This window comes from Olea europaea, chromosome 11 (genome assembly GCF_002742605.1).
Source record: "Olea europaea var. sylvestris chromosome 11, O_europaea_v1, whole genome shotgun sequence".
Taxonomy (NCBI): Eukaryota; Viridiplantae; Streptophyta; class Magnoliopsida; order Lamiales; family Oleaceae; genus Olea; species Olea europaea.
The window spans coordinates 37,159,176-37,172,687 of NC_036247.1; the positions used below are offsets into that span (position 1 = coordinate 37,159,176).

The following is a 13,512-nucleotide window of genomic DNA, read 5'->3' on the forward strand; positions in this document are numbered from 1 at the left end:
AGTTCTAGAAAAAAAGAAAAATTGAGAGGAAAATTTCAAAAGGGATAATAGAAACAAACGATAAAATGACTGTTAACTAGTAAAAAAAAAGAAAAGAAAAGAAAAGAAAAGAATTGAACCTAGTATCTTACACTATATGTATTTTCTAGTTCTTGAGTTTCTAATCTTATAAGGAAAACAAATAATTATCATACTTTAGCTATGGAAACACGTGTGTGTAATGGATAGTCAATTATTCCATTCAATCATTATCGATATAGCGTATCAAACGTGCCGTTTACGTGCATATGGCTTCCGTGAGCCAGTTTAACACCCAAAATCTTTTTGTTGTGGGTATCCTTTTTTACGGTTGTGCTCCTCTTCATGTGAGCTGATGATCTCTTCTTCATCAAGAACACTGGAGAATTTCTTGAAACTTCCCCTTTCTCTATGTCAGAATGGCCCTGTTTTTGTAAATGCAAATTTCTACTTTTTGAGAGAGAGTTTAATGGGCAAACCATTCTGGGGAATAGCGAAGGGTGCATACTGAATCTCATTTTGTGGGCCCACCATAGACCACCTGCAAGGATAGGAACAAACTTTCCATAAGGAGATAACATCGAACATACTATATTTAGGAACTGAAATTTTTACAACATACGAAAAGACTGTTAATTTTAAGGTTTTTTTCACCTGTAATTTGTGGTCAGATGATGCACAAGGACTAACATCTCAGTCTTGGCTAATTCATTTCCTGGACAGGAGTGGATCCCATTGCCAAATGGCATAAATGTATTGGGCTTTGGAGCAACCTGTCAGAAAAAAAGATTTTAGCCTAGGCCTTTGCAGTGAAGAAAGATTACAGTAAAACTGTAAAGTCAATGAATTTTGTGGACCAAGAATGGTAAATTTACCTCAAATCTTGAAGGGTCAAACTTCTCAGGGTCTGTGAAATTTTCTGGGCTGTGGTGAATGTTTCTAAAGAGTGGTAAAACTTTCCATCCTTTCGGTATCAGATAGCCTGTAAATTTACCAAGAGATAAATATTAACCAAATTTCAATACAAAAGGACAAATTTTTCCGAAGTTTTTTATTAGATTTTGGTTTTAACTTACCATTAAATTCGACATCTTGAACAGCTTCTCTGAAAGTAAAGGACAGAATAGATGCAACTCTGAGTGTTTCTTGAATCATCCTTGTAGTAATTGGCATTTTCTTGGTATCTGCCCAAGACAGTACCTTCTCTTCACCAGATTCCTCTTTAGACTTAATTATTGCTTCCTGTTCTTCCTGTGATCACAAAAACAGTACAAAGAATTGAGTCACCGCACGAACTTTTTTTCGATTATTGTAATATAAGCAAGTGGGATTTAATAGCTTACGGTGACAGATTGTAGAACGCTTGGATTTTCTGCTAGGTACTTGATAATCCATGTCAGTACACTGGCAGTGGTATCTCTTGCTGCAAAAATGACGCCAATGATGTTATCGGCAATTTGTTCATCGGTTAGTCCTTCATGATCGCACATAAATGATCCGAGCAAATCGTTATAATCTTGTTTCGTTTGCCTTCTAAGGGACATGATTTTGGCCAAGATTTCTGCCAATTCCTTCCTGGCTTTCATGGCTTTGTAAAACAATGTTCCCGGAATGTTAATCGGCATTGAATTGTACCCTTTTTCGAGATTGTAATAGCATCCCTTAAGGTCTTCTCTGTACAAAACTTCATCCTTCCCGAATATGGACAGTAAGGCCACATTGAAAGTGTACTGCAGGATAGTAAAAACATACAGTTTTGATCAGAACTCAATGTTTCAGATTCGAAAACAGAGGAATAGAGAGAGAAAAAACAGGGGACTCTGTTTTCTTAAGGTAGAACATACTGTTTTCATTTCTTGGAAAGTAGTGATCAATTTTCCATTCCATGATCTGAGGGAGCTAATTGCAATGGACTCGATATCTGGTACAATATTCTTGATTGATTCAGGCGTGAATGCGCTAAGAACTAGCTTGCGGAGTTTGGCGTGATAGTCGCCCTGATGAAAGAAAATAGCCTGTTTGCCTATCATTCTCTCTTTGCTTGCAGGGAATGTGGGCTTGAAGAGATTTGGTTTGGTGACAAGCACAAGTTTTTGGAATGTTAATCGGCATTGAATTGTACCCTTTTTCGAGATTGTAATAGCATCCCTTGAGGTCTTCTCTGTACAAAACTTCATCCTTCCCGAATATGGACAGTAAGGCCACATTGAAAGTGTACTGCAGGATAGTAAAAACATACAGTTTTGATCAGAACTCAATGTTTCAGATTCGAAAACAGAGGAATAGAGAGAAAAAAAACAGGGGACTCTGTTTTCTTAAGGTAGAACATACTGTTTTCATTTCTTGGAAAGTAGTGATCAATTTTCCATCCCATGATCTGAGGGAGCTAATTGCAATGGACTCGATATCTGGTACAATATTCTTGATTGATTCAGGCGTGAATGCGCTAAGAACTAGCTTGCGGAGTTTGGCGTGATAGTCGCCCTGATGAAAGAAAATAGCCTGTTTGCCTATCATTCTCTCTTTGCTTGCAGGGAATGTGGGCTTGAAGAGATTTGATTTGGTGACAAGCACAAGTTTTGCAGCTTCGGGGCTCGAAATCATCACACAAGGACACCCCAATATGTGAGTCTTGAATATAGAACCATACCTAGTAAAAAAAATTATGTAAGAAATCTGTAAATCAAGTAAGTCTTGAACATCAAATTAAGAAATAAGAATTTGGACTCACTTTTTGACTTTGGAAGCAAAGAAAAGATTTGGGTTTTGGGAATAAAGTTGAAAGGTTTCTCCTATGTAAGGCCATCCCATGGTGCCTGGTGGGAGTGGCAATTTCACTTGGCCAAAGGAGAAGAATTTAAGGATGGCATTGAGGGACAAAATTAAGGCTGCAATTAAGAAAAAACATAAGCAGATGAATTCCATGATTATGTAACAATAACAGATGGAATAGAAATAGTACAGAGAGAGTACTATCAGTAGTGACAATTAGTAGCTTTTTTGGTAGATGGGTTATAGTTTTTGATGAGAAAAGGGAGTGAACCAAAGGGGTATATATAGGTGGAGGTGGTGGTGGTGGTGGGGTGGGGTGCCAACAATAGGCCTTCCAAATACAGCTCGAATTATCCCACACACGGAATCTCCCACCAGCTCATGTGTTTGTGAGAGAAACATATTCGAGAGAGTCTATGTATGTATATGTGAATGTAGGCTGAGAGAGAGAGAGAGAGAGAGTGAGAGAGAGAGAGTAGGCCAATGAGTTGACTGGTGAAAGAGGTGCGAGGAAACAGGGCAGGGGCCAGCCGCCAGCCTTTTGGTTTTGGGACAGAATTGGAAAGGGCACGGAGGGGATGAATTTACTATCCGTACCATCACATACAAACTTTAAACACCCTTTTGTTTCATTTTTTATTTTTTTTTAATTTCAAATATTGGGCTCTTATTTTGCCTATATGTGACCAGTTTTTTTATGTATGTAAAATTATGTACATGCATATGTACATCTCTATGCTGATTAGAAAAGCATTTTTATGTGAAATCATCCGACTCTGATCCGCCAATTTTGAATTATAGAATCATGAATCAAATTATATTCTGTTTGGGAGTGATTTTGAGAATTGATTTTTTGATCATTAGGAGAAAAGTGGGATCCACCTGTAAAAGAAGAAGTCAACTATGACGGCTGGAATAGTAAAATAACAGTCAAAAAATTAATTTTTTGGGAGGAAAAATCGCTCCCAAACAAGCCCATAATAATTTCATTCTCGATTTCAGCTTCTTAACCAAAGTTTCATTCAACTCTAAAAATATCAAATAAATCTTAATTTAAATTAACTTACATGAATTTATTAGTATGTAATAATTGACGGTTTTTATCATTTAAAATAAAAAGGTAAAAATGAAATAAAGAATTAACAATTTATTTTTAATGCATAAAAGTATCAATCTAGTCCGATTTCCTTTTTCATAGAATTGATGTTGTTCCATTTCACATTTTCTAATGGAAATTATTTTGGTCCAATTCATAATAGTTTAGATCGAACTACTCGATGTCCACTCCTAATTGTGCGAGTGTATTTTCTAATGGAAATTTAATTTTATTGTTGTTATTGATGGTGGAAAAATTTAATTTGCAATCAAGTGAGTAGGTGAAATTAAGGGTGCATGAATTGAATTTTGACCAAATTTTCTTGGTATGACTGGAATAGGATGATTTGAAATTTGACCAAACTGTGATTTGGACGTAGATTGAAGTACCCCACAATTAAATCATGTCTTAGAATAGGCAAACATTTAGACGCATCCAGAAAAGAAACATTGAAAATTTGAAAGTAATTTTAAATGAATATATATATTTTTTTTTTGGGGGATCGCGTTTTAAATTTGTAAATGAGGTGATTTAGTATCGTAGTAGAGCGCGTAGTGGTTTTAACTGTTAAACTCAAGTCTGATAGTCGAGATGGTTTAATGTAACAGTATAGAATGTAGTAGTTCAAAATTCAAGCCTAATAAAATTTCATGTTTAATGTTTCGGATCAAAATAAATCCAATATATACATAAATGTGTGTATTTAAGATTCGGTAGAAATATATGTGATTCTTATGTTTTAATGAAGTGACCCGTACTTATATTGAATCTAGATTATGTCATTTTTTTTTGAAAATTCATAAGGACAACTGTTGGAGAACCCATTAATGAGTCATAAATTTGGATTCCAGACGGTAAAATTGTTGAAAGGGGAAAATACTTTGATAAATCAAATGATTGTAAGTTCAATTATATATCACATCAATTAAATGAGGAAGCTTTTAAAATTATATCGTAAGTTCAATCAAATGTTGGAATAGGATGATTTTAAAATTATTTTCGAGTGTTTATGAAAAAGTAGGGTATTAAAATGGGATGAGCAGCTCGTTGGCTTGATTCGCATCATTTATGAGTCATGAGTACGAACTGAGCTAAACTATAGTTGAGCTAGTTGGCTCGCCTAGCTAGCTAAATCGAGCCCAACAATAGACGAGTCGAATAGCTTAATTCGCCCAATTTAACACCACCTATACAAAAGTTACCAATAATTCATCAAAAATGCATTTCTTCCCTACTCAAAATTTTCTGCAAATTAATAGTATTTCTTCAGGCACATGATTTGATTGACACTTCAACTTGATATGCATGACCTAACTGGACTTTGCTTAAGAAATTAATTTTCTTGGATTCATGTGAATACTACATATTTTCACCATGCAATGCCAAATTCGTGGATTTTTTTTCCCTTCTGTTTATTTTCTTTAATTATGAATTATGAATGTATATTTGCATGGTCTTTTCCCCTCTAATTAATGAGTATTTGTCGAGTCTATTCACGTCAAACTACTACAACGTTATACTATGCATTTTTGTTTTTGTTTGATACACAAAGATACGTTTTGAATATTCTCGACATAAAAAGATTTTCTTAAGAAAAAATGTACCGAGAATTTTTATTCGGGTGCGTGTAATGATTTTCTCTGTGATTGGAGTCATCGGATAGTTACATTTTTTACAAAGTTGTTACGGTTTTTTTTTTTTTTATTATGTTAATTCTTATTTTGTAATTTGGCAATTCACTATCTAGAAGTTTTGTCTCTTTAATTTTTTTCTTAGTAGGGTAATATATATTATCTTTAGACAATATCATCTAAATTGGACAATTAAATTCTTTCGAAATGATCAAATTGGTCATACCACTGTAACGTCGAACAACCTTATCTTACAAGTTGATATTCTTGAGAAAACTACAACTCAAGACGTTCAACAATCCAACCTTAATTAACTTTAAGCACTTCATTGTAAATATTTAAGTATTCAGTTGATTCACACTTTAGTTATAGATTCGTTGTAGCTAAGGATCTTATTTGTGGACGTTATTTATTACGCGAAATTAATTATTATAAATAAAAATGAGTTATATACAAGTTTGTTATAATCATGACTTTATCATCCATCGTATGATACATATATTTAGAAAAAAGGTGTACAGCAATATATACACACCACAATGTAGGAATATTAAATAGGGCGAGTCACTTTATTCATCCACCATCGGGCTTGACTTACTCAACCGTGGGACACGCTAGGTACACGCAGGCTCACCCCTGAAAAGTTGGGCTCGTCTTACCCTATGAGCTCGTCCTTGTTAAGGAGGGACAAGTGGAGTCGCTCGTGTCTCGTTATTAAGGGTTTTTTTCTTTTTCTCCTACTGAAATTTGAATTTTTCACTTATTATGACCAGTGGCTTACACTAGTGATTCAGTACTTGGTTATGTCCGCAGCTCGTCTTACTTATCAACCTATGATAATATGACATCCAAAAAATACCGAATAATATTTGTAAAAAGGTATTATTTTTTTTTATCTAATGTACCGTTTATTTTTGTATCATGTTCGTATCGAACACAACTACTATGAAATACTAAAAAGAATGAGATAATACTAAAAAATAAAAAATAAAAATAAAAAAAGTTATCCATTATTTTGTTTAGTCGTGTCCATTATGTAACATACCTTAATGTTTTAGGCGGATGTTAATTTAAATTCCCCTTTTCCATATAATTAAATACGATTATTCCTCACCCTACAGTTGTTGTAATTTTATTGCACTGCTTAAAATTATATGAGTAATGAGGTAGTTAATTAATAATTAACCTCAATTGCGGTTAAGACTTGAGTGGTATGCTTACATGTGGCTTAATAAATCGTGATAAGATTAACGTAAAGTGGACATCATGCAACATGTTTAGTGTTACATCTTTTGTAGATGTCAACTTTTTACTGGAAGTAACCAATATTCTTTATACATTTTCGTATTAAAGGGATCGTGAGATATTTATTCTTAACGTGTTTATAGCTTATTTGAGATTAACATAATACCAATCTTAAAATTTGATTATTTATTAAATATTTAGACAGATCGAATTACTCATTTCAAACTTTTATGTATAATTATATTGTTACTTTCGGGCATTTAAATAACAATAAGGGTTCGAAAAATACACGTTTATTAAGCTAATACGTCATAACATTATATAAAATTAGCCGTCAAACCAACACAAATCCACTTGAACTTTGTTGTTTAACTATAAATTTGATCGATACTTGATACTGTAAATAATAAGAATGACTAATCATGAAGAGATGAGATGACTCTACCTTTGACAATACGACAGACACCAATTTCTCAAATTAGGTTCGAAACGTGTCTTGGAATGAACACTTTTATCCAAGGGAGCTGTCTAACCATGTGAGCACAATCGCCTACAAAGCAAGAAAATCACAGGGGCGCACTTAACAAATTACCGTGCTAACTTAGCATATCAAGATTTAATGGGTTAACCACTACACTGATTTCAAGCTTATTCTGACAAGATTAGATACACATTATCGACTAACAATCTTAGATATCTTTGAAGATTACTTTGAAAGTGACTTTCTACTTTTAAGCTCTCTCAAAACAAATATTAATTGCCACTTTGTGTATAGAAGACGATTGTTTAAAAACTTTGCACTTGTGTGATAACTTGAGCTTGTTTGGTATTAAGTTTTATTTTCTACTTTTTTTTATATTAATTTCATATTTAATTTAACAAGTTTCTTCCGCTTAATTGGGGGTCAAATTATACCTCTAGTATGGGTTCAAAAGAGTCAAATTATACCTCTAGTATGGGTTCAAAAGAGGGGCAAAAAAAAAAAAAAAAAAAAAAATCAAAAAATTATACTTGGGACACACTTGCAACTAATAGATACAAATTATTCATAAATTTCGTGTTAACATATGCACTTTATATAAATCTACATTTATGACTAGACAAGACGAACGCATCCGACTGACAACGCCACACGAACTTATGCTTAAAGGCCAAAATTTTTCCCTACTTTTTAACCCCACCTTCTCCTAAAAATCATTATTCAAAACTCTATTCTCCCTAAAATGTTAGCTTAAGAAATATAAAAAATTACATTCTTTTAAATAAAAAATAAATAACATTATCCACCTATTAAATTAATATCTGTTCTAATTTTAGACTAAATTCTTTATACATAGTAATTCAGAACACCAAATATAACCTCAGTATCTTGAAATTATAAATATTAATATATATCCTGTAAATGATAGGAAAACTTGCATAATACACTCGAGACTCTCTATAAAAGGTGTATCGACACACTACCTATTGAATTTTTGAAATTTACATTTTATGCACTAATTTTTATTGAATGATGACAAAAAATACCGTCTGTCTGAAAATAAACAAATCAACCATTATAAATAGTTGAACATATTAAAATACTCTTATTTAAAAATAAAAATTCGCGCATGTATATTAAATTATGTTACACTTAACATTTTAGCAATTTATAGATAAGTAATTAATATGCAAAATTAATTTCGAGACTCTCTATACAAGGTGTATTGACACACTGCCTATTGAATTTTTGAAATTTATATTTTATGCCCTAATTTCTACTGAATGATGACAAAAAATAGTGTGTGTGAAAATATACATATCAACCATTATAAATAGTTGAACATACTAAAATACTCTTAATTAAAAATAAAATTCACGCCTGTATATTAAATTATGTTACATTAAACATTTAGCGATTTAAGAATAAGAAATTAATATGCAAAATAATAATTTTAATTGATTTTTAAACTATTTATTGTAATGAATGTAACTTCTTAGTTAGAAGAGAACAAGTTAATTATAAGAATATTCATGTTTTATAATTTTCATTCTTGGGAAAACAAATCAAATGATGTTTTATATATATTATTCGCTAAATTATTAGCTTAGTAAAAACTCTCTCCTATTAGTTTCACGTTGAATTCAAGAAAAATGAAGATGATAAATTTTGTAAGATAAAACATTTTGAAGGATTTTTAAATAACTAAAAAGAGGTATGTGAAATATTACATGATGTAACGAACTAAATGCATTCTTATCTTTTTAACTTCTTAAAATGACATATTTGTAAGTTATTTTTAGCAAATATTATTTTTTGATATCTCATAGTAAAACTTTAGTATGAAAAATGTAAAATGTAAATATGCTTTTTCTTCAATGTGAATTTTGTAAACTATCCTAAATATTAATGAGACACCGTGTTTAAAAAAAAAAAAAAAAAGTACTAAACCGATGAGACGTCAATCTAGATAATATAAATAATGTACATTAGTTTCAATATAGTAGCAAAAATACATGTGAGATTGTATATACTCTAACATGTAAGGCAACTTAATTCTAAGTCAATATGGACAGATACACGATGATCAAGATCCAAAGTATTTCAAGATATTAATCGTCATTTGATTGGCCAACATCAATCAATCTTAATTGGGTTGCTTAGTTAATAGATATGAGCGACATTTGAAACTCAGAATATTAAAAAGATTAATACCTATGACATGGGATAGCTCATCGTGCATCCTTCGGGACTTACTAAGTGGATTGATTTCTTGAATTTGATCTAATAATTGGGCTGAACGCTTTCTTTTGCAGCTGTCATCCAAAAAAGTTATCTAACCACATTGGTATATTTACTACCTACAAATAGATATCGTCAACCTCTTGCAATCAGTGTTTTGAAAAGCATAAAAGATGACTAGGCAACAAGGCTAAACTTCAAACTTTTACGAGCAATCACATAATGCGTGATAATATTAACATACGCTGGAACTTGTAGTGAGATGGTAAATTAGGATATCCTACGGTTTAGGAATTTGTAGGTACTTCATTGTAATATACTAATAAAATTGATTATTATGACTAATAATTATTGAAATGAATAACCCAACACCATCTAAGAGCACAATAATTCGAAGGGAAATTTACACCATTAGCCATCAACCCACAGTCCCACCAGCAAGTCGGTTCTTTACCTTTAAAGATAAGGGTATAACTGCTGTATCTTCAATAAAAAATGCCTTCGCAATGGACTACTGAATGAAATGCTGAGGACTAAAATGCATCATTTTAAAAAATATTGACCAACTTGCTAATTTAAGATAAACACCAACAGCATTTCTTAAATTAAATTTGTGTACTATGTCACCCATAACTAATCTTCGTAAAACTTGAACGACTCTACATCAAGATTGATAGATAGATATACATGAAACTTTACACATTAAATAAGGTTCAACCAACAGAGGACCACCAACTCCAAGTTGAGAAGGTAAAGAGAGAGGGACCGTCAGGTGGGCATAAGTACAAAGATTACCTTTGAAATGTTGCACGGATCATTAAAAACTAATTGCACACGGCATGTACACACAACTATACCTATTATGTGCATGTACTGGATTCTACTGCAAATGTTGGAAGTCAATTATAATTATTTTTCACGAGTGGCTACTTTGTGGGGAATGGTCTCTACTTTACTATGGGGCCGTTTTCCTGCTCATAAATTTGACATATTTATTTAACAAATAATTATGACTTTTATAACCACATGAGATCCATAAAATGTTAAGAGTTGAATTGACTTACATTAAATGACACTATTATTTGTCAAAATAAGTGTGTCAAATTTATAAGTAGGAGGAACGCTTCCGACTTTATTAATACAAGTGGATAGATCAATTTGATACACAAAAGCTTGATGCGTTATCCTTTTGTACATAGGGTGTCACAAGAGACGAGATGACATGGACGAGGAAAATGAGAGGGAACGGGAAAGGGAAAGCAGATGCGGAAGGGAAAGAATAAGGGATTTTGTTATGGTTCTTATGTCCAGAACCAATAACAAGGAACTGGAACCGGACCAATTAACCCTTGTGTCCAGCATTCAACACCAAACCTTTCTTCTTCTTCCATTTTTTTTTTTTTTTATATAAATTGATTTTTTCTTACTCATGCATCAATTAACCCTTTTTTACACCACGAAAAAATCCAATTTAAAGCACACAATAGAACTTTTTTCACACTTCTTCAAACCTCAAAGCCCCAATATCAATCGCTTAAAAATTTTACACTTCTTCAAACTTATTGTTTTGATTTTAAGTGTGAGTAAACTTGCATTAATAGTTTAGAGATTTTGATTATGTAATCGAAGCAAAACCAAATTGAAACCATTTGGTTCGATTCCATAATTACAGCAGGATCTAATAAGATAGCATGGGTTAAGCTTTCTATTAAATATGAATGAGATCTCCACATGTACAGGCATTTTGACAACATAGTCTAAATAGATAAATTTATCTAATTTCCAACAATTTAAACTTTTAAATTATATGGTTTAACATAGTATTAGAATTATAACAATTTCACTAAATAAATGTCTCTCTAATAGTTACCAGCACGTGATATCAATCACACAAATGTCTCTTTAACGTATGTCTCTTTAACATACTTATGACCTCCTACATTGTTCATGAATTAAAACATACCCTTAAATTATAGTAAACACACAGTTGAAAAACTGTTAAAATATCATTATTTGGTTTGGCTACGTATCAAATTTTTAATAGATTTCGATAGAAATTAATGAAAATTGTGAATCCCATAAAAAGTGTGGTTTAAAATGAGTTTGGGGAAAAATAAATATTGAAAAATTTGGGCCAAACATGTGATAAAGTTGGTATTTTGATCATCTAAAGTGAGAAATGAACAAAAATAATAGTAAAAAGATCCTATTCAGATGAAATTATTTATATTTAAATTTTTTATCACGAAAAGGTGCACATCATCAAAATAAATATGCCAAAAATGATAATAAATTCGCACATTATCTCAACAATAGATGAAATACCCAAAAGTTATATCTCTTTTAATTGTTTTCCTTTATTACCTAATCAAGGATAGTGTAAGATTGTGATTGGCCAGTTTTCATAAGAGCAAGAAATAATTCGTTAGTGGCTCATACATGAATCACAACAAAATATTACCTAACCATATTCAACTAACATAATATAATACTATGATATATAATTCTTTATATATATGTTTAACCGAATCTATTGTACTAAATCATACATTAATTATAATTAGTTGATGGGTTTAGTAGTTGGTGCATACGTGGATAAGAATATATTTTAATGTTATGGCAGCATTACCTCCCTTGACCAAATTAATACTTACAAAACTAATTAAGGCAGCATCACTTGGATATGAGGATGGACATTTCACGTAAGTAAGTTTCAAATTGAATCCAATTGTTTAATACTCGAGGTGAATTCTTCAGTCTTATAAGGGCTAGGGTTTGATTGCGACTGACTCTCTGTCGTTTTTGGAAGAATTGATTGTGCCATCGTGCATCATTTGATATCAGAGTTAAGAGTATCGTGCTTCATTCTCACGACTATAAAAATGATAGAATTTAGGTCTATCTTGTAAAGGATTCTCAAAGTAAAATTCAAAATACTAGTGTTCAATTAGAGAATATTGTCGACAATGGTTCTAGATGTGATCAAGAAATTAATTACGTCTCTTCAATTAACTACAGATTTTGGAAAGAAAAATAAAATAAAATTGATTGCACTGCCATGCACATCCAATGGACTCAAATGTTATTGTATTCAAATTTAATAATTAATTGAGCCTAATTCTATTCATCATACTTGGTTACAGCTATCATCTGTCTTGGGGTGTGTGTGTGTGTGTGTGTGTGTGAGAGAGAGAGAGAGAGAGAGAGAGAGAGAGAGAGAGAGAGAGAGAGAGAGAGAGAGAGAGAGAGAGAGAGAGAGAGAGAGAGAGAGAGAGAGAGAGAGAGAGAGAGAGAGAGAGAGAGAGAGAGAGAGAGAGAGAGAGAGAGAGAGAGAGAGAGAGAGAGAGAGAGAGAGAGAGAGAGAGAGAGAGAGAGAGAGAGAGAGAGAGAGAGAGAGAGAGAGAGAGAGAGAGAGAGAGACTTTACACGATGCTAACCCTACAGTTACTCTGTTAGTAGGAAAAGACTTTCAAATTGGGTGATAACACAAAAAGGGATTTGATTAAAAAAGGACTAGATTCTGTCATTTCTTTTTGCAAGGTTTATAGATCCACAAGCACACAAAAGTCCACTTTTGAGTGGAATGGACATCCAACTTATAATTGTTTTTTGATCTATTGTGTTGATTGGAATGATGGTCAAGGATATCAAGTTGATAAGCTAGACAAAATTTTACAACCTATATCCCAATATATCACGAGCTTCCGAGAAACCGGTCCATGAATTCTACGGCCTTTGACAATTATTAAAAAGGAGCAAATTAGTCTTCAACTTTTTATTACTAGTTGTTCAACTAAAAAGGTTGAACCCCAACCTTAAGGGTCCCCCACCACCCCTGCCCTGGAGCATCGTGAGGGAGGTAAATCGCAGATTATGCCTCCAAGGGTACAGGATGGAAGGCTGCTTGTACACTTGCACTTACCCAAAAGCCAAATCCATATTTCAGGATTCGAACCATTGACGCGACAGCCTCAAGCAAAGCTGGATTTCTCCACCCTCCCCTTTTACCACTTGGAGATGTGCCCTGG

The 13,512-nt window shown here is 32.6% G+C and overlaps 1 protein-coding gene across 4 annotated transcripts; it reads right to left on the reverse strand.

Moving 5' to 3' along the window:
* Nucleotides 1-87: 87 nt before the first annotated feature.
* On the reverse strand, nucleotides 88-3,192 carry LOC111404289 (abscisic acid 8'-hydroxylase 1-like). Of its 4 annotated transcripts, none has more exons than XM_023033117.1 (8): nucleotides 2,750-3,191; nucleotides 2,579-2,668; nucleotides 1,863-2,091; nucleotides 1,362-1,748; nucleotides 1,095-1,269; nucleotides 894-1,000; nucleotides 673-791; nucleotides 88-559 (listed from the first exon to the last, which is right to left on the reverse strand). In XM_023033117.1, exons 1-8 carry the CDS (start codon nucleotides 2,941-2,943, stop codon nucleotides 466-468), a joined length of 1,395 nt encoding a protein of 464 aa, XP_022888885.1. In that variant the 5' UTR covers nucleotides 2,944-3,191; the 3' UTR covers nucleotides 88-465. The 4 variants fall into 4 exon arrangements, with proteins under 4 accessions (XP_022888885.1, XP_022888886.1, XP_022888887.1 ...); XM_023033118.1 differs by having other exon boundaries at nucleotides 1,863-2,086; nucleotides 2,574-2,668; XM_023033119.1 differs by lacking the exon at nucleotides 1,863-2,091 and adding an exon at nucleotides 2,119-2,235 and having other exon boundaries at nucleotides 1,362-1,631; nucleotides 2,350-2,668; nucleotides 2,750-3,188.
* Between the last annotated feature and the right edge of the window lie 10,320 nt (nucleotides 3,193-13,512).